We start from the raw sequence: 21,547 nt of genomic DNA, 5'->3' as shown, positions 1-21,547 counted from the left end.
CCAACCTCCTCACTGGGCACAGGAAGCCCAGAAGACCTTTCTCTCCAGCCTTCCTTCTCAGCACTCTGGGCCACCTCGCACGCTTATCCTGAGTCTGGACACCCCAGCCTATCTGGACACCATGCTTGTCCTTCAAGAGAGGCTGGCTGCCACATCCCAACCTAATGTGGGGAAGCCAAGGCCTCTCTGTGACCTCCCATAGCACCAGACCTTTCTTCTTTCTGGTCTGGTTTCTATACCCTGGGGACCAGCCAGCAGTCACTGTCCTCTCAGGTGACAGGAGCTACTTCTCGGCAGCTTCTGTAAGAAGGTATGGAAAGGACCAGTGTGTATAAGGGAGTCTCACTTGCAGAAAGCCCTCCTGAGAGGGCTGCCTGCGATGAGCCACCACGGGAGCTGCAGGGCCTACCTGAGACAGTCCATGTGGATACACTGGGGTGATTTGTACTCCCCCTGGCTGTCCTTCTGGAACCCTATCTCCTGGTACATGCTCAGTCCATGGACCGCTGCTCTGGCCTCCACAAATGGCCTAAGGACGAGAGGACAGAAAAGCACGTGGGACAGTGAGTCTCTAATTTCCACAGGGGCCGGGAAGACTACCCCAGCGGACACTTCACACCATCTCCTCTTAAACAGGGTGAGCAGCTCACCCGTGCTACCAAGAGATGCTTCTCCCATCTCTCCCTCCCCCATTCTGACTCACCAATCAAAAAAGTCCCCATTATAGGTGACCATGATGGTGGGTTTGGCCTCCTGGATGTGTTCAAACCATCTTTGGATTAGATGAACCTGAATTTAACAAATTTTGGTGGTCAAAGGGTTACTTTACTCTTCCTCAAGTGATTTTAATACCTCTCCAAAGCTGAGGAGTAACAACTTCACATGACCCCTTTATTTCCATCCTAACCTTATGTGATCAAGGACCAACCACTGGGGATTGAGCCCAGCTGCTATTATGATTAAACAAATGCTGAGATCTGAGAGGATCACCATGCTTGCCTCCTCTTCCTATTCCCAAAGTGGCATCTCTACCTCATCAGGCTCATTGAAGACACAGAAGGGTCCTTCATATTCTGGCTTGGGGGTGAATTCGAAATCTTCTATATCTTCTGAGACAATCTCCCTGTTGGTGATGAGGTAGCCCTGGAAAGTTCATTAGCAGTCAGTGCGAGTTATAGAAACAAAGCCTAAGACACACCTCCCACATGCAGCCTGGAGACTTTTGCTATAAAACCTTTGCAGCAACTTGAAACACCATGGCTTTCCCAAAAAAGACAGGCTACTTAGTCCTAAGATTTGCCTGGAGGGCAGAGAGTGACTAGATGCCAGAATAGCTTGCTTGTTCACTTGTGTGGACTCCATTCTCTCATTAGTCACCAAACAAATACTAACCACAGGTGGACACTGTTTGGGTTTGGAGACCAGACTTGGTTCCGATTCACAGAGAGCTCACATTCCAGAAGGCACCCACTCACCTGACCATCAATCATATAGGAAATCATCATAATCTGGTCGGTCTCAGCATCTGGAAACTTGAGGGGCAGTTTGGTTGTCTCAATGTCAAATGCTAAAACCACGGGGTCCTGAAGGGACAAAATGTAGCATTAAGTTGGCCAAGAACCAAGCTGAGCTTTGGAGACCCTGGTGGTTCTCTTGACACCCATGACAACTCCACCTCTACTGCTAGTTACTAAAAGCAAGAGTTGAGCTGCTGTGGGAAAAGGTCCAGGAAAAAGCAGGACAGGCATCTTGGAGTGGACTGATCTACCATGATGATATGAAAACTTGAACATGCAAGATATGGCTGGAGCCACTGTTCACAGGAAAAGTCTAGAATTACAGAACACTTGAGTCTCTAGACACCTTAAAATGAATCACCTCATTTTGACCTTTATGACAACTTTGACAGAAGACTATGATACAGAACTGACAATCTTATCTTAGATGTGAGAAAACAGAGTATAGACTAACCCACGATCACAAAGCTGTTCCGGAACCAGTTTTGAATCCATTTTTCAACATAACATGCTGAAACCATGCTCTTAACCATCAAAAATGGAAGTCAGGGCTTTCCCTCCAATGTTCAGATCCAGACTAGCTCAAATACTAACAGTACACGATGATAGATATGTGCAAGGTCAGAAACTGATTAAAAAAACCCCGATTATTTCAAAATTCTTTTAAGAAAGTATTTGAGGAAAAAGAAGCAAACCAATCGCAAAATCAAATTCACCTTTCTCGCCAGAAACAACTGGAAAGTTTAGGATGGAGGAAATGAGAGCAGTACTTACTGGTCGTTCAACGAGGTCATCGCGGCGGGCAATTTCCACTGGAAAGGCACTTCCTCGGTACCGGACATTGTACCAGTGAGCCTGAAGGACATGTGGTGCATTAACCAAAGACTTCTACACCTGCCCAGGGAAGTCTACTCTATGGATCTATCCTTCAATATCACCTCCTGGCTGTCAGTAGCTACCCCCATGCGACAGCCCACTCACCACGTGGATCTTCAGGTCGATGGAGAGACGGATGTGGTAAGGCACATCATACTCTCGCATGTCCACAATGTTGTCCAACTGGTCGGCAATCTTCTTAGAGGTTTCCTCTTCATCAATAATTACACTGCCTCCTTGCAGAACACTGCAAAATAAAGAGAGCGGCTTTTTCAACTATACTCTGCTAGAGACCGAAGCGGGGAAAGGCCAGAGTCCAAACAATGTAAACACAAAGGTTTACAAGGTGGCTGAGATGATCACGACAGGCCCTTCCTAAGGAATGACCTTGGATGACCCCCATCCGACCAAGCAGCAGGCCACAGACACAAGGAAGTTCAGTACACGTAGGATATGCATTTTATTGGATGTAAGTTCCACCCCAATTAAAAGAGCAAAGAAGAAAAGAGACTATTACTCGGAATGCATATCTACAGACGTGACCCACCTTCACTGAGGTTATTTCTTCATCAAGAAAACAAAGACGACAGGAACAGGCCCACCCAGCACAAGCATCATAAGGTAACATGCTCACAAGCTCTTAGCATGGTGAAGTGACTGGTAAACAGTAACTATTTCTGCATCATAATTATTCTTACCATATCTAAGTGGGAATCACTGTCACTAGAATATTCACTCCAATATTAGTCCACTAAGCTTCCAAATACTGAATGGACTATTAAAGGGGAGAAAAAGGCAATGAGTTTTAGAGAAGGCTCAGGCCTCTGGGGACTCAGTCTCTGGATATAACTTGCAGTATTCTGAAAAATCATCAATGAGCCCCTGGGCAGGGGGTGCTGGTGCAAAAACATCCAGGGTCCCAAACTGATCTACTTTTGCCAGAGGTTACAATTAGCTCTCTTCTAAAATCCTCATAAATTTCTGCATGTCTTTTTTTAGTTGATTTACAATGTTGTGTTAATTTCTGCTATACAGCAAAATGATTCAGTTATATACACAAACACATTCTTTTAAAAATTGTTTTCCATTATCATTTCTCACAGGATGCTGAATACAGTTTCCTGTGTTATACAGTAGGACCTTGTTGTTTATCCATCCTATCTATAATCGTTAGCATCTGGTAACCCCAAACTCCCAATCCACTCCATCCCCATGGCAACCGCAAGTCTGTTCTCTGTGTCTGCAAGGTTATTTTTGTTTCATAGATAAGTTCATTTGTCAAATTTTAGATACCACATATTAAGTGTTATCGCATGTTATTTGTCTTTCTCTTTCTGACTTACTTCACTTAGTATGATAATCTCTAAGTCCACCCAGGTTGCTGCCAATGACATTATTTCATTCTTTTTTATGGCTGAGTAGTATTCCACTGTAGATATGAACCCCATCTTTATCCATTCATCTGTTGATGGACATTTAGGTTGTTTCTATGTCTTAGTTATTGTGAACAGTGCTGCTATGAACACAGGGGTGAATGTATCTTTTTGAATTATAGTTTTATTTGGATATATGCCCAGGTGTAGGATTGCTAGATCATATGGCTCTATTTTTAGTTTTTGGAGGAACCTCCATACTGTTCTCCATAGTGGCTGGACCAATTTACATTCCTACCAATAATGTAAGAGCACTGCCTTTTCTCACACGTTCTCTAGTGTTTGTCATTTGCAGACTTTTTAACGACTACCAGTGTGAGGTGGTACTTCATTATAGTTCCGATTTCCATTTCTCTAACATTTAGAAATGTTGTGCATCTCTTCATGTGCCTGTTGGCCATCTGGTATGTTGAAGTCATCGTAACTTTTAATTAGCCGAGATTTCTTCTTAATCTCTTACCCTGTTTCTTATTACTGTTGATGTTTAAATGTTTGATGAACAGTGTTTGTTGTCCTTTATTTAAATTTCTCTGTATAATAACCAGGGTTCTCTGGAGACGATGTGCTACATAAATCTAGATATTTAATAAAATTTGCAGACATCTTAACGCTTTCTAAAAACCATGAAATTAGACTTTGTTATGGTGGTGGGATTAGAAATCTAAAATGTCTTTATTGTTACAGAAACTCAGTTTGAAGCTAAATCTATCCCCATGTAAGAAAGAAGGGACAGCTCAACTACAACCTGGGAATTCACCATTAATTTAATACAAAGGGAACATATAAAAAAGTCTAACTAATTGCTCAAAAGTGTTTTGCACTGAACAAAGCCAATCATTAAGGAAACTTTATTGCTGAGTTTTCCCATGCCCTATTCATCTTATAAACTTAGGAAAAATGGGAAACAGTTCTATGGACCAACTGGCTGCTTTGCTTATGTGAACAAAACTTACCTGGAGAGCATAGTTGTGTAGGCATCACTGGCATGACCCTGCTCCCTGTTTTTCTTCACAGCTGGGGAGATCTCCTTCCTCACTTTGACGAGGTCCTCCACGGTGTTGAAGGACAGCTTAATGTAATTTCGTTTCAAACCAACCAAGTGATTTGGCTACAGAATGAAGAGATGGTGTTCATGAGTTCAAGAGAAAAAAATACTACGTTGGAGAGAGAAAATAAGGGGAGAACGAGTCAACAATACATAATGAGTTGAAGAGCTGGCAACTCCAAAGCAACTTGCTCAACTCTGCATGTGGCACCAAAGATGCCACTAGAGTTTTTGAGGAGGAGGCAGGGACAGTCATGAAAATCCATCATCTATACTGCCCCACAGGTACCAAACATGTCCTCCCCCATCTCATCCCATGGACAGAGCAGACCCAGCCTAATTTACCCAGAAAGGGCTGGGTGATACTCACCAAGTCCAGATCCTCCTTAGGGACAGTCTCTACTTTGGCAATTTTACCCTGAAACTTCTTAGAAAGAAAAGACGAAACTTCTCGCTCACAACCCTAAATCAGGATCAGAATGAAAAGATATCCCATTAGTAAAATCTATTTCCTTCCTTGCCTGTTTCTCTAGAAGCCTCTTTATTTCCAGTTTTGACTCTCCCCACAAAATGAAGCTCAGGTCATTTGACCTAATGACATAAACGACAGACCTACCTTTCTGGTCGCAATGTAGAAATATGGCTTGTAGGGCAAGGCCACCTGTAAGAATCACAGCCCATGTGGGGTGATGACAAAGAAAAAAAGGAGAAAAATGAAGATAGGCTCTCTTTATTATACCTGTGAGCAGCCTAGATTCAGTGCATCACTGACCTGGACATATCTTAAGAGAGATGATACAACAGAAAATTGAACTTGCACACATCACAAGGGCAAGAAGATAAGAGACACAATACTGCTCATCTTTCAGTCTTCCTGAGCTAGCTTCTCTTAGGACATCTTAAGTGGTGACTAGTGTGGCTCCATGGGGCCCGTGTTCCTAAAGAGCTTTGGGCAGCTGCCTGCTACAAGCCTCCCATAATCCCTCTCTCCTCACAGCTGCAGAGCTAAAAGGACATGTATCATTTTGGGCCCAGTTATGCCTCATCACTGAGTGGTTTACAGCTTCTTTGGGTTCAAGGGCCTTACCTTAAATCTGCTCCCATCGTCTTGAATAAAGTAGTAATCCACAGCACTAACTAAGCGTTTATCTTCATCTAAAATCTCAGTCTGCAAGAGAGTCGGTCAACAAGAGCACAAGGTTTTCCTCTACAAACTACAAGAGCCTTTTCTTCCTTCTCTAGGAAACTGAGTACTTTAAAAACAAAATCTTTCTCTACCTTTGCATAAACCCTACCAGACCCATTCACAAGAATTGTGTCATAACAGCATCCAGATGGGAATGTCTGTCTCCTCATCTTTGAAAGCTTTATTTTTATGGGTAACAGGGATGCCCCTCACCTTTGTTATCCCAGTGACCTCTTAATGACCCAGAGAAGACCCCGAGAAGTTAAAGAGGAAAGCCGGAGAGCTGCAAACAATCCCATCTCTACCTGGATGGTCTACAACATGTTCCCACCAGGTGTCACCTGCTCTTCAGATAAGGGCTGTGCTGCCCTCCTGAATGGGAGGAGGAAGATGGAGGAAAAGCACAGGTGCTTACAGGGTGCATGTTGATGAGCCAGCCTGTCTTCTCACCAGGCTCCTTGAGTCTCTCAAAACCAAACCGCAGATCCATCTTATCTGTCCACTGACTGCGCTCCAGGCGCTTGAGTGCCGAGACAGAGGAAGAGGAGCCATCATCCCTGAGTAAAAAGAGGGAAATCCAAGTCTCCACTGATCATGACACTCTACACCCGCAACCCTCAGTCCAACCAGTATAAGCATTTCAGATGTGACATGGTAGGAGCATCCCCGAAAAGTGCTCTTTAAGAAAACAGGACTCATAGGAAAAATATGACTGGGACATCATATTGTTTGATGTCATACTCATTGCAAAACTTGTTTAACTATGTAACCAGAACACTAATAAACACAACAATCTTGGCTGGACATGCCGCCTCATGGGGTAGTTAAAAAGGAAAATGCATCAAGTCCAGTATTGCAATCTTGAGCATTTATCCCAGATGAAAGAAAACTCATGTTCACACAAAAAACTTGTATGTGCATATGCACTGCAACTTTGTTCATTATAGACAAGAAATGGAAGCAACCCAGATACTCTTCAACAGGTGAATAGTTAAGCTGCATTATATTCTTCTCATGGAATACAATTCATCAGTAACAAACTTATTGATACATGCAATAACCTAGAATGGTTTCAAGGGAATTAGCCTGAGTAAAAAAAACAACTCTCCCAAATTACATACTCTACTCGACTTATATAGCATTCTTTAGAGATGGAGAACGGATTAGCCATTAATAGGGGAAGGGAGATGGCTGTGGCCATGAAAAAGTAGCATGAGGGACCCTTGGACCAGAACTGTTCTGTGGCCTGACCGTGGTGTTGGTCATGAATACACAAAGTGCCTGCCTGCCAAGTCGCTTCAGTCGTGTCCGACTCTGTGGGATCCCAGAGATGGCAGCCTACCAGGCTCTTCCGTCCCTGGGACTCTCCAGGCAAGAACACTGGAGTGGGTTGTCATTTCCTTCTCCAATGCATGAGAGTGAAAAGTGAAAGTGAAGTTGCTCAGTCGTGACTGACTTCACGATCCCATGGACTGCAGCCCACCAGGCTCCTCCATCCATGGGATTTTCCAAGCAAGAGTACTGGAGTGGGGTGTGCACAGAACTAAATCTACACACATATAAACGAGTGTATGTATCATGTCAATTTCCTGGTTGTGACATTGCACTCTAGTTATGTCAGCTGTTACCACTGAGAGAAATTAGGTTAAGGGATCTCTGTGTAATTTCTTACAACTGCTAAGAACCTACAATTATCTCAAAAGCTTTCTCTATTTTTAAAATGATGGTACTCAAATTATTAGTTTGTTTCTTGCAAAAAATGCAATTAACTGTATTTGACCACACAGGATTTTCAGAACTTGGGTTTGATCCATGGTCTGGGAAGATCCCACACGCCATGGAGCAACCAAGTTGGCGCACCACAACGACTGAGCCTGTGCTCTAGAGTCCGGGAGCCCATGTGCTGCAACTACTAAAGCCGGTGCCCTCTAAAGCCCATATTCCCCAAGAGAAGCCACCGCAATGACAAAGCCTGCTCACTGTAACTAGACAGTAGCCATGGCTCACTGGTTCTCTGCAAGTAGAGGAAAGCTCCCACAGCAATGAAGACCCAGCACAGCCAATAAATAAGTAAATAAATAATTGGAAAAAAAAAGAATGACCAAGTTGGACACTAGTTCTACCAAAAATCAGTGGTGGTGATTAAATCACGATACATATAATGTGCAGACAGAATTTTTTGTAGAGTGCATGCTTAATAAATAGCATTTTTGATATTTACTGAAGACCAACGGAAACAGAAATACTCACTTTTTGTTGTCTTCAAGATAAAATTTCGTAATGTCAGAGTTATTTGAAATAACCTGAATGAACTAATTCACTTATGTTTTCAAGTCATGTAATCTGAGTTGGAAAAATATTTACTGAACACTTTTCAAGGCACTCATACAACCATCGAGGCAGCTGCAGCACATCTGGGGAAGTGCATTTCATGCTAGGAAAGTGAAACAAGGATGGCTGCAGTGTGCTGGGCTGCACAGTTCAGTGTCTGAGTGCACAGAGACAGCAGTGTTCCATGCTAAGCCATTTTTCTTTTAGCTGGCTTAGAAACACTGAAAGGCAGCTCTAATTTCTATATAGCAAAGTCAATAACCATGTCTCTACAGAGTTGTTTGCTTTAAATGCATAACACAAGCAGCAAGGTCCTGGCTTATGACTGTTGAGTACAGGAGAAAAAAGTGTAGCCTGCCACCTGAGATTGGAGAGAGGCACTGGTACAGGCACTCAGATAAAATTGTCTTCAAACAGAGCCAACAGGGCACATATCTGTGCCATACTCCAGCCAAGGGCTCTTTCCTTCTCTACTGAAGACTGTTTAATTCTACTCGATTCTGACCCCCTTGCCTAGGGAAAAATTGCAAATGAACCAATACAATCACCACATTTTACTGATATTCTCCTGTTTACCAACTACATGTGAGCAAACTAGGGTTACAGAAATACCTGTTGTGGTAGAATAAACTGTACCTTAAAAGCATGACATATCTTCTAGGACACTTGAGTCTGGATGTTTGAAGAACCACATATGGATAAAAATGGGGCTATAACATTGTTCAGTGTGAGAGGAACTATTTCAACTGACAAGGGAAATCACTTCCCAGCTCAGTTACATCTGCCTCAAACCGCCCAAGCCTTTCTCTGCTTAGGGTTAAATAACTGTTTATACAGATTTTATCATAAACCTTAAATTAAGTACTTGACAAAGACTTTCCATCAACAGAACTATCCAAATCTATTTTGATTCCAGAGATTAGAATAATCCCAAATTGTTCACAATCTTTTAATTTCACAGGTGTGATACCATCTAGATAGAATACAATAATTATGGCTTATCCATCTTCAAAACAGAATAATTACCATATTGCATTCCAACTTAAAAAGCAAATGTTATTAACAGTTTCTTCTTTAAACTGCAGTTCTGAGATTCTGGCCCCTGTATATTTTGGGCTGAAGGCCTCTTTATTAATTAAGCCAACTGTATTCTCCACTCCTCAAAAATGTACAGCTAAGAATCCATACCCCATGACTTTTTGTCTTAATGTAAATAAATGAGCTACTTTATTATAAATCAATGAGCAGAGAAAAAAAATATGTATGTTCTAGAATGGTGCAGTCTAAGAAAGCTAAATATACAAAACAGAGACTAGTTAGAGAAAAAAAAGATCTGAACCAAGCCTGTGCAGAATTCATGTCTTTAATTACTGTAACATGATTCATTAGTTATTAATTTATAAACGTTAAGTGGTCAGAGAATTTTGCTTAAGAAAAACTCCTTTGCCTGAAGATATTCCTTGGGTCACCTACACCTAAAGAACAGAATGACCTATTTCAAGATGAGGACCCTTATTTTTCACAAAAAATTATAGCCACCTGCTGTAGAGAATTGACAGCCCCCACACCAAAGATGTCTGTGTCCTAATCCAAGGAACCTCTGTTATATTACATGACCAAAGGGAGTTTGCAGGTGTGATGACTTTAGGTATTTTGAGATGGGGATTATCTGGGTGGATCCACTGTAATCATAAGGTTCTTTATAAGAGCCAGAAATTAGAGACAGAGAGGAGAGTGAGGCTGGAAATGCGGCAGCGTTGTTTTTGAAAACAGAGGAAGGAGCCCCTACAAACTACAAAGGGCAAGAGAAGAGATTCTCCCCTAAAGCTTTCAGAACGAACAAAACCCTGTCACATCTTAATTTTAAGGGCTTTCGACCTTAGAACTAAGTCAGAAGCTGCTCCCCTTACTCCGCAGCCTCGCCGACACCGCGGTCAGGGCCGCCCCGACCACGCGAAGCAGTGGGGCTGGACCCGAGAGGCCGGAGCCTTGCGGCCCCACCGCCCTCACTCCAGCACAAGATGAGCCGACCGTTGGCCTGCGGAGCCGACCCCGAGGTTAGGCTGCAAGGCCTCCGCGCGCGCTCCTAGCACAACCGGACACCCTCAGCTACTACCCTGAGAACTCGTGGGCAGCGATCAGCAGGAGCCCGGCTATGGCGCGTTCCTCCTCCCCGCCCCCGTCCTAGAGCCGCCCCTTCCCCGTTGCGCTGCCGCCGGGCCGCAGGCGGAGGACCTCGGACACGGCGCCAACAAGGAGACGGCGGGGAGACGGAGCAGCTTCGGAGAGCTGCCGGACTCTCAACCCAGAGCCCACGTCGGGCGGCCGAGGGGAGTGCCCCAGGCGCTCTGGCAGCTGCTCACGGACGACACGCGCGCGCTAAGGAGGGGGCGCTCCTGCGCCGCCAGGCCGAAAGGAAGGTCCTCGGCGCCCGCCTGCCACCTGTCTCACCGGCTGGGCTCTCCGTCCGCGCCCGGCTCCGCGCGCAGTCGCCCAGTATTTCTCAGAACCATAGCGCTGCAGCCGCCGCCGCCACTTCCCTGTAGAAATTTGGCGCGCTTGTAATAACTCTCGCGAGAAGCCGGAAGCGCCCCACCGCCCAATCAGGAGGCTCGTTGCACCCCGCCCCCAAAAGCTCCAATCGCCGCCGGCGCCCGAGGGGGAGGTGGCCCGTTAGGGAGTCCGGGAAAAGTGCGCGGAGGTGCGCGTTGCGTATTCAGGGGTCTGTACCCGGCGGCACTGCGGAACGCGGCGGGGCGGGAAATGTCCGGCCGTCCCCGCCCCGCGCCCTGGGCCCAGAGCCTGGCAAGCCAGGAGTGGGGACGGTGCCCCCGGTGGGCGTGGACCGGGGAAGGCGATGGCGCCGGCGGCGTCGAAGCTGCGGGCGGAGGCTGGACTAGGGCCGCTCCCGCGGCGGTTACTCTCTCAGTACTTGCGCCTTTTGCGGCTCTACCCAGTACTCACCAAAGCGGCCACCAGGTCTGCGCAGAGAGGCGGAGGAGGGGAAGGGACGGGGCCGGTGGGGGCGAGGCGGGGTGCGGGGGTGGGCGCGGCCCAGAGCTCGGTCGACCGGTGACCCAGCCCCACAGATACATCCAACATGGGGGGTTGAATGTGGAAGGCAAAATCCCGGTGTGTCAAAATGACCCTCCAGTTGCCTTAAATTAACCAGAACTCTTGGCACGTGCTGTGCCGAGCTGTGACTCCTAAACACCCTAAAATGTGGACCCACGGACCAGACTAAAGGAGTGCACGAGCTGAAGGACTTGCTGCAGACCTCGGGGCCTCCGGCCCCTCTGCCCCAGAGGTAGCGGTCGTCCTGGGTAAAAGGGGACTGGGGGAAACATCTGTCACCCGCTCGGCTCTGCGCAGGTTCTGCAGCTACCTTCCAGTTCGTTAGTACCTGCTCTTGTTTTGAGGCTAGACTGGGGCTTCCCTGGTACCTGCTCTTGTTTTGAGTCCAGGATAGGCTGGGGATTCCCTGGTGGCTCAGTCGGTAAAGAATCTGCCTGCAATGCAAGAGACCCGGTTCGATTCCTTTGTCGGGAAGAGCCCCTGAAGAAGGAAATGGCAACCTATTCCAGTATTCTTGCCTGGGAAATCCCATGGACAGAGGAGCCTGGCGGGCTAGGGCTACAGGCCCTGGGGTCCTAAGAGTCGCACAAGACTTCCTGACTAAACCACAATCACCACCTGATGGACTAAATGGGTTGAGGTGAACGCCTTTAGGAAGGGCGAGGAAGGCTAGACCGGGTGGGAGGTGTTAAGACATGCTTCAGCAGCTTTGCATTTGGGAGAAAGCTGACACTGCCCCCCTTGCTGCGGTTAGGTGGGTCCTTTGATTTGAAGAACTAAACATTTTATGAGACATCCCCCCCCTTCCTTTTAATTAATCCATTTTACAAGTTTGTCCTCTTTTATTAATACAGTCTTTCATACATGTGTACAGCTGCTTCCTGTCTGGGGAGCATTAGCAATGATTGAGACAAGTAGATCCTGTCCCTACCCTCACCGATCTTGCATTCTAGTAAAGAACTAGTCAAAAAGTAGATAAATGAATAACACAGATAAAGTGGTCAGGGAAGTTTTATTTGAGGAGGTGACACTTAAATAGAAGCCTGAAGAAGGAACAGGCTGTACAAAAAAGGGAATCAGAGGGCAGAGGGCACAGCAGGAGCAAAGGTCCTGAGGGAGGAGCAATCTAATAGTGGTGGAGTGGAAGATGGGCCTGTGTTCCTGGAGAAAATGAACAACAGCCAAGGGAGAGGATGAGGAAGAAGTAGGGAAAGATCAGATCGAGAGGCTCCTTGTCTCGTCCAAGAATTTTGGACTTTATAGCTTAGAAAGCTTCTCAGAATGCAGATATATAGACCAATTATTGAGTAGCTGGGCCCGTCTCCACCTTTCTATTTGAAAGTTTTATTGTGATGATTGTAGATTTACATGTGCGCATGTGCTAAGTTGCTTCAGTCATGTCTGACTCTTCGACCCTGTGGACTGTAGCCCACCCAGCTCCTCTGTCCATGGTACTCTCCAGGCAAGAATAACTGGAGTGGGTTGCCAGTCCCTCCTCCAGGAGATTTTCCCGATCCAGGGATCCGAACCCGTGTCTCTTGCGTCTCCTGCATGGCAGGTTCTTCACCACCTAGGAAGCCCCAGATTCACATGTAGTTGTAAGAAACAATACAGGGAGATCCCTAGTACACTTTCCCCAATTTCCCCCATTGGCAACATTCTGTAAAACTGTAGTATCACAACCAGGACACTGCATAGATAACAGACCATAGGACTTATTTATATTTCTCAGCTTTTCTTGTACTCCTCCGTGACTGTAAGTGTTAAATTCTATGCAGTTTTGTCACATGTACAGGTTTGTGTGTCTACCACCGGAGTCAAAATATAGAAAATTTTCTTCATAAGGATCCCTCGCGTTGCCCTTTTATAACTGCACAGGGTAACTGTTTCTAAAATTATAGGATAGCATCACAATCCAGATATGACACTTATACAACCCACCGATTGGAAATCTTACCTGCTTCTGTGTGTGTATTAAGTTCTGCCGTCTCCACCTTTTCATGCAGGGAACTTACATTTCACTGCTCTGATAAGGGTTCATCTCCACCCATCCCCAGCATGTTCTTGGAACCACTGTGCTAATTATGTGCAGGAATAGATGTCCCCCGCCACCCCCCGCCCCAGCCCCGGTAGTTCACTTCTGTTTTCTGAATACCCCTCTCTCCACAGTGGCATTTTGTCAGCACTTGGGAACTTCCTGGCACAGCTGATTGAGAAGAAGCAGAAAAAAGAAAACTGCTCTCAAAAGCTAGATGTCAGCGGACCTCTCAGATATGCTATCTATGGGTGAGTTCCATAAAGGGACTGGTTTACTCAGTAGCAGGCTAAGTGCGACAAAGCTAGGATATCAACACCTGGAATTACCTAATTCGGAAAAGTAATTTTTTAAAAAGCATTGAAGTCATCATGGGAGAAAAATCAGAATGATGGATAACGTTAGCTTCACTTGTTTTATAGTTTTATTTGGTTTTTATTTTGAATTGCATGGGTGAAGGTAGCCACAGTAATTGAGCTGAGAGGCCTGAGGGCACCTAAACCTGAAATCAGACTTCAAGACCCAAAGACTCTGAAAGAGGAAAACAGACTCAAATATGACCAGTTAGTTTCTGTTGTTAAATTCAGAGCATAACCATTCAGAAAAGAAATCCTTAGGTATCCTGAAAATTGTCATTTCTGAACTACTTTTTAAATCGCAAAAGCACAGAGATTCAGAAGTTTTATCTATTAAATCCACCCCGAGTTCTCTGGTCAACAACAGTGTTTGTATAGATGGATTATTTAGAAATCTTTTGCAATAGGATTGATTTTTTTTCAATTCAAAATTCACAAATGACATTTTTGTATTGTAAGTATGCCAACTTGAGTCGTCACAGCTTTTCCCATATGTATTTAAAGTCCTAATCCCTCCAAAGAGGGGGTGATAATCCCTCCACCTGGGAGTGATTCTGATGCATTCCCCTTATCCAGTCACAGTTTTCCATCCTCAAGACTTCCTGTTTTTCTTCCTCCTGAGAAGCCCTGCTCTGGGCCAGTTAACATTCTGTGAAAAGGTGGAGAAAGACTAGGGAAAACCATTTTTTAAAAGGCTTGGCACTGTGGAGCTGGAAGGCCCCTGGGCCCCTGCTCATCTTTTGATTCTGGATTTCATGGAGTCTCAGATCTGTTGATCCAGTAGACATGGTGGCAGGGTTCAGTTTTCTTCCTGTGCTGTTTGGAATGAAAAATAATACAGACAAGCCAGCGCACAGCACCAGGTCTCAGCCCTGATAATGATCGGAGAGAATTTGATAAAAAGCTCTGACACCTGGGATGCTTCTGTTTATTTACCAGGCACCTCTGAGCCAGGCCCTGTTCCAGACAGAGCAGTGAACAGACAGACACGATCCTGTCTTGTGGCATTTACCTTCTAAGGGTGAAGAGAGGGCACTGTATAAACAAATGAGACCATGACATCCAGTGATAAATGCTTTGAAGAAAATGGACAGGGCCTGGAATAGAGAGTGGCTGGGACAGCAGTAGGTTCATTATTCAGGACAATTGGAAGGCACTCTCCGAGGAGCCAGCCATGTGATGACAAGGGGGTGCAAAGGAGGAACAAGCCTGGTCTGTCAGAGGCAAAAATGAATGCCTGGAACAGATGCATTGAAAGCATGTTTTCTAGAAGGGCCACACAGACCTCTGTGGTCAGTGCTGAGGGACTCCAAGGAAGCAGGTTTTAGGATCTGGGATTTGAGGGTGAAGGGTGTGTCCAACTCACCCCCACCGCGGGCCTCAGGTTTTTTTTTACAGGGCCGCTGGGTCACTTCTTCTACCTCTTGATGGAGCGCTGGATCCCTTCAGAGGTCCCCTTGGCAGGCATCAAGAGGCTCCTCCTGGACCGCCTTCTCTTCGCACCTGCCTTCCTGTCTTTGTTCTTCTTTGTCATGAACTTCCTGGAGGTTGGTCTCTAGCACTCTTACACGCCAGCTGTTCGTTGGCATAAGGATGCTTTGGTTGGAATTCAGAGGGTCTCTGAACTTTTCACTCAAGTTGAAGTTTCACATTGTCCTCTATGAAATATCAGAAGCAAAGCACAGCTGTATTAGCAGTACCTGTTAGCCTGATGTAAGCATCCAAGGTAGACGGCTGTCACACGTCCACTGTCACAGTTACCCTGGAGTATCGTTTATGCTCATCCCTCCTGACGCCTTTCTGCTGGTCTTATCACTGAATGTGTAGGTGAAGAAGCACATATACCGGTTTATAAGAATGTTTTCTGAATGTTTCGATAGCTGTTCAGTTCAGTTCAGTCGTTCAGTTGTGTCCGACTCTTTGCAACCCCATGTGTTCAGCATGCCAGGCCTCCCTGTCTGTCACCAACTCCCATACTTCAGTATAATTGATTTCTTTGTACTCTCATATATTTTATGCATTTCAAAACATTCTGGGAAGTGGGTGCATGGGCTTCACCAGACACCAGAGGGGTCCATGGACCTTGCAGAATCCTGTGCTCACTCGGGGTGTGGACATCACAAGTGCTCTGAAGAGGTTAACTTATCAGCATAGACTTAACATTGCAATGGAAAACTTGAGAGGTGTGTTCACCCAACCTCATTCCCACTACCTACCACCCTCACCATCTCCTTTCCGTCCTCTGTGTGCTGAGATGTGTCATGTTCTGCCCTAGAAGTAATTTATTTCAACCAATCACAGCAAGTAAACACTTCTCACTTGGGTTTTATTTTGAAACCACATCTCAAGTTCTTGTTAGTGAGGAGAACACCCAGTGCTGTCTAAAGTGACCCTGGTGAGAGGTAGGAAAGATGTTTAAACTTCCCTGTGATTCCTAATAAGTCCCTGATAGTAAAAAGAAATATCTGGGAAGTCCTTAGGAAATTAGATAGAAGAAAGTGAAAGGCGCCTATGTTAGGATTGAGGGTACCACAGCAGCTTCTCCCTATTTTTTCCTTCCAAATAGGAAGTGAGTATATTTTCATTAAAAAATAAATACCCTGCATGGATAAGGCAGATGTTACCAAGGCACAGAAAGTTCCCACCACATAATGACACGTGTGGGACCACACTCTCCATACGGTACACACACTACAAGCTGCTTCCACATCTGACATTCTGTGATCCAGACATTGTGTTATAAACCATACGCCTGTCCCTGTTGTATAGGGATTCCTTCATGGTCAGTTCCTAGAATTATTATCCAAAAAGGCTGTCCTTGTCCTCCCTGCAGTGGTGCGGAATGATGGCATCAGCTGACGTCTGTTGAGCCCTGAGCTCTGCATCCAGTGCTTCAGCTCTTTGAGCCTAGTATCAATCCACCTGACAACCGGGGAAGCCGAGGCCTTCAGTTATTTACGGGGTAGACACTGGCCTAAGGTGCTGTAACTGTGTCTGTCATTGAGTCAGGATTCAGACACAAGTTTTGTGATCCCAGAGACCTCTAAACTCTGGTTGTGGAGCACAAGCTGTAGGCACGCAGGGTCAGTAGTTGCAGCTCTCCAGCTCTAGAATGTGGGCTCAGTAGTAGTGGTACCAGGCTCAGTGGCTGTGCAGCATGTGGGAGCTTCCCGGACCAGGGATCAAACCCGTGTTCCCTGCACTGGGAGGCAGATTCTTAACCACTGCCCACCCAGGGAAGTCAGGTGAAAACTATTTTCTGTATCTTTATGAGGTTGGGTATCTTTTTATATGCTTATCTGTATTTCTTCCACTAACTCTGCTCATTTTCTCGTAGAATGTTTGCATTTTTTCTTGCTTGTATGTTTGTACATATTAAAGATATCCATCCTTTGCCAAATAAAAGTTACAGATATTTTCCCCATTTTTAGATGTTTAACTTCATAAAAATGTTTAAGTTATATAGTGTCTTTCTCCATACAAAAGCTTAAAAAGTCATGTATTCAAATCTAGTCTTTTCCTTCATAGGCTTCCTTAAAGGAAGATACTAGAAATATATTCCTATATTTTCTTCTTCTACTCTTATGATTTTATTTTGTACATTTTGATATGCCCAAAGATAATAGAAATATTTTCCTATGGTTTCCTGTGGTATTATGTGTTTGTTTTTAATATAGTGTGAGATATACTTCGGTCTATGGGCTTCCTGGATGGCTCAGCGGTAAAGCATCCGCCTGCCGATGCAGATGTGGATTCAGTCCCTGGGTGGGGAAGATCCTCTGGAGGAGGAAATGGCAACCCACTCCAGTATTCTTGCCTGGGAAGTCCCATGGACAGAGGAGCCTGGCGGGCTACAGTCCATGGAGTCTCAACGCAGCTTAACGATGAAACCACCACTGCCGCCACCAGACTTTTTAATTGCCCTAACTGTACAGAATTTTTAAAATCTCTAGTAAAGCAAGCCTTCCTTCCTTACTCTTTTTCAAGATGGGTATTCTTACGCATCTATCCTTCCAGGTGACGTTTAGAATCATTTACTGGGGTCTATTTTTTAAAAAGAACTCCTGACAAGTTTTGATAGGAAATGCATCAACTTTGGAGGTTATTCTGGAAAGAACTGACAGCTGAGCCATCAGCAGCTGCAATTCTGGTGCCCAGGCCACCAGTGTGAATCACACCATCATCAGCTCAGCTCTTAGGGGTCGTGGGCAAAGGTCACACACAATGAGAGCACTGTTTCGATGATCTTCCTACTAGATTGTTAATTTATCCCGCTGTATCACTGATCAAGCACACACATGTGCTATGTCCATATAAATGGAATAAAACATGCAGTTTTAAAGAAATCTTGAGTTAGGCTTTGGAGTCCTTCGCCTAGAAGACCGGTATTGCTCACGGTCTGCGTTTCCCACCCTTTGCAGGGGCAGGACACTGCCGCTTTCGCTGCCAAGATGAAGAGCGGGTTCTGGCCGGCGCTGCGGATGAACTGGCGAGTGTGGACACCTGTGCAGTTTATTAACATCAACTATATCCCTGTGCAGGTGAGGCCAGCCAGGTGCCAGCCTGGAGCCACAGAGGGCTTCAAGCTTCCCTAGAGCCCAGGCTTCTTCCTGAGCCTTGCGTCATCCCAGGTTCTGGATTCCTCCCGAGGCTTTTCTCTCTGCTCCGAGTTGTTACCATTACTGGATTTGAGGAGGCAAAGTGACATAGGGGGTCCCAAGCTGGGTCCACGCTGTGCCCCTTCATCCCAGGCTGTGCTCAGCTTTCTAGGGTTGGATGCTCACCCCCACACCCCACCTCTAGGGCTTCACAGATTGCAGCCAAGGCAGCCTCACTCAGGGACGTCAGAGCCAAACCTGAGTAAGGCGGGGGCGGGCTCTGAGTGGTAAGGGGCACAGTGTCTGGGTGTGAACCAATTCACTGACCTCTGGCTGCCGGCCCTAGGCAGGCAGCTGAGGGGCCACCCTCTGGTTGGTTGAAGGCCCTGCCATTGTCCACTGTCTTCACATCCAGTATAGCTCACCTGTGACTGGGTCCCAAGACCACTGCCAGATGGATGGGCTCACGGCTGAGATTTATTAGGGCCACACAAAGGGATGTACAACTGGATCCTGGCAAGCCATTGCAGGCGCCCCATGCTCCCTGCCCTGAGGGCTACTGGGAGCAAGCGATCATTTACCCATAGAATCAGCCACGGCAATATTTCTGCCCAGGGTTTTACTTGGAGCTGGCACATGGACACTGCTGCCTGCACCAGAGTTCCAGACCCCCGGGAGGAGAGCAGGCACTCAGCTTCAGCCACACTGATTTTGTAGGCACTCTAGGCCCAGGGAGCCATTCTCATCAGCTGGAGAAAGGTGGGAACCCACATTCAAGTTCCCAGATGCCAACTCTCAAACAGGCCTTTCCAGAAATTCCCAGGCCTCAGCCTGCTGTGTTACCGTTTTTCTGCACACTATTTAAGGAATCTACCTGAAATTAGCTCATAAAAGCTGGTTTCCACCCTGCTTTAGATAGAGGAAAGAGACCTGGGGCAAGAGCCCCTTTGGTAAAGAGCTACCTTGAAAGGGTAGGAGAGGGGAGAAGGGAGGGCTTGGTAATCACACACCACACACACCAAGGATAGCAGAAAACCAGAGGCAGTGATGAACAGCAGTAGCTGATGTTGGAAGTTAAAAATCACTAAGTCTCCATTAGCTTAAATGACCTTTCCAAGAGCAATTTCAGTGGCTCAATGGGGCTGAAGCCAGACTGTTGAGGACTGAGTGGGTGAAAAAGTAGAAGATAAACTACAAAGTCTAACTACAAGTTTGTGAAGCATAGGGGGAAAACCGTAGTTAGCAGTGGTCCAGGAAAGGAGAAGGTTTGGCAGCTAGAAGAGTGGCCATGTGACAGGCACATGGCGCCCAGGCTGCCCCAGTGAGAGGGGTGGGGATAGGAGTGGCACATAAACAGAGAGATGCTTCTTCCCGTTGAGCAGAGGAGAGAGGGGAGGTCACTGTTGACTGGGGACCCCCGGCCACACCTTGTGTTTCCTCCAGGAGGGAGGCAGGTAGGGCAGGGGAGGTATTTTGAGGGGAATAAAGTAGTGGTCGGCTTGGCATTGTGAAAGATAGGATAGGAAGCTGATTGGAGATGGGGGAGCCAGCAGAGGCTAAAGACCCTTTTGTGCAGGGGCCTGGGGCAGGTGAGAAGCAGGGAGGATCGGGGTTTTCCAACAGAGTACAACTGAGGAACAGGAAGGGAAGAAAACCAGGGATATGGACCATAGGTTCTAAGGCATATAGAGAATGAAATAAAGACATGAGAAAACAGAATGTCTGAGGATGTGGCGGGGCCTGTGGATGAGGGTAGAGAGGCTGGAAAATAGAATCCTTCTGAGTAGCTTAGGGGAAGCACTGCAAGCTTGGGGTCAGAGAGCTCCCTAAAAGGTGGTTGCAGGTGAGCGCTTAAGCGGCAGGGAGTTTATTCAACACATATGTATCGAGCACCTGCTGTATGCCCTGTGGCTGTAGACTCTGGGCTAGAGTGATTAATGAGATAGGCAAGATTGCTACTTTCCTGGAGCTTATGTGCAGGGGAAACTCAGTAATTGACTAAAGGTGGTTTTAGGTGGGAGTATGTCTGTCAGATCATTGAAGCAGATAGTGGCAACAGGATGGGTCTGAGTGAACTGGTCATGGAGTTGTCAGGGAAGAGCCAGGTGAAGCTACCCACATGATGTCTGGTCCTGGGATGAGAGGGGCCTACCAGGAGCTGAAGTGATCAGTGAAGGAGTGTTTTCCCTACTGTACAGTTAACATCATCAGGCAGGGGGACTGTCCTCCTCACCTCTCTCTGCTGGAGCCCAGGCACAATGCCTCATGCAAAGTAAAGACTGAGTAAATCCAGCAGTGGGTGGATGGGCTGACCAGTGGATTGGCATTGTCCTGGGGGCCTCGTACTTGATGAGTGTGCCCAGGGCCTTCCTCTTCTTACCTTACCATCTGTTCTCTCTGGCAGTTCCGGGTGCTTTTTGCAAACTTGGTGGCTCTGTTCTGGTACGCCTACTTGGCCTCTCTGGGGAAGTGAAGATGACCTGGAGAAGGTGTCAGACACACTGATGACTAGGGTGGGGTGAGAGAACAGAAATAAGCCAGCCGGGCTCTAGATCATGAGATTCAAGATGACTCGAACATGATGGATGGAGAAACAGAAATCTCTTAATGTCAGAATCATGTTTTAAAAAGGTAATCGCTGTCCTCAGGTGGTGCTGCCCTAGAAACTTAAATATAGCAGAGATGATTTCACCTGTCACCCTGGATTGAATTAGGATCACAATAAACTATAATGTAGCATTTTCAGTGGTGATTTTAATTTCTCAGAATAATTGCTGTTGCTTTGATAGAAATGAGTGCCCAGAGGACTGCTCTTGGAATTTTTTAAATGTTTAAAAATTTGTGGTATAATATATCACAATACAGCTGTTTAGCTACTTGGCCGCATAGGGCAAGGGCCCCTTAGACCAAGACTTTCCCTGACCTTCTGAGAGGCCCTATATACCACCCTCTCCACTGGCTCTACTCTCCTGTTGCTCATTTACATTGGCCCTCCTTCCCTGCTTTTTCATTCTCAGAACATTCCTTCCTGATAGTTTCCCATCCTTATTTCATGGATACAGTATCCCTTGGGATCTCGATTGTATATATTTTAA

At 46.1% G+C, this 21,547-nt stretch overlaps 2 protein-coding genes across 2 annotated transcripts in view; one reads left to right on the top strand and one right to left on the bottom strand.

Annotated features, from left to right (window-relative positions):
* Positions 1-10,957, bottom strand: part of POLE (DNA polymerase epsilon, catalytic subunit) — a 57,247-nt gene extending 46,290 nt beyond the window's left edge. The window contains exons 1-12 of the mRNA XM_040251535.1: positions 10,840-10,957; positions 6,473-6,614; positions 5,959-6,039; positions 5,488-5,532; positions 5,242-5,334; positions 4,780-4,934; positions 2,499-2,640; positions 2,292-2,372; positions 1,476-1,583; positions 1,033-1,143; positions 704-789; positions 410-529 (exon numbers count right to left, since the gene is read on the bottom strand). Coding sequence (XP_040107469.1) covers positions 410-529; positions 704-789; positions 1,033-1,143; positions 1,476-1,583; positions 2,292-2,372; positions 2,499-2,640; positions 4,780-4,934; positions 5,242-5,334; positions 5,488-5,532; positions 5,959-6,039; positions 6,473-6,614; positions 10,840-10,901 — 1,226 coding nt within the window. The 5' untranslated portion in view covers positions 10,902-10,957. The remainder of the gene's footprint in view (positions 1-409; positions 530-703; positions 790-1,032; positions 1,144-1,475; positions 1,584-2,291; positions 2,373-2,498; positions 2,641-4,779; positions 4,935-5,241; positions 5,335-5,487; positions 5,533-5,958; positions 6,040-6,472; positions 6,615-10,839) is intronic.
* Positions 10,958-11,059: 102 nt separating this feature from the next.
* PXMP2 (peroxisomal membrane protein 2) lies at positions 11,060-21,197 on the top strand. Its single transcript, XM_040251534.1, has 5 exons — positions 11,060-11,367; positions 13,633-13,749; positions 15,239-15,401; positions 18,276-18,395; positions 20,857-21,197. The coding sequence occupies exons 1-5, from the start codon at positions 11,246-11,248 to the stop codon at positions 20,923-20,925; spliced, it is 591 nt and encodes a 196-aa protein (XP_040107468.1). The 5' UTR covers positions 11,060-11,245; the 3' UTR covers positions 20,926-21,197.
* Positions 21,198-21,547: the final 350 nt, after the last annotated feature.

This window comes from Oryx dammah, unplaced genomic scaffold (assembly GCF_014754425.2).
Source record: "Oryx dammah isolate SB20612 unplaced genomic scaffold, SCBI_Odam_1.1 HiC_scaffold_12, whole genome shotgun sequence".
NCBI classification, from domain to species: domain Eukaryota; kingdom Metazoa; phylum Chordata; class Mammalia; order Artiodactyla; family Bovidae; genus Oryx; species Oryx dammah.
Note: the sequence above shows the minus strand (reverse complement) of the source record. Positions and strands in the feature narration are given on the sequence as shown.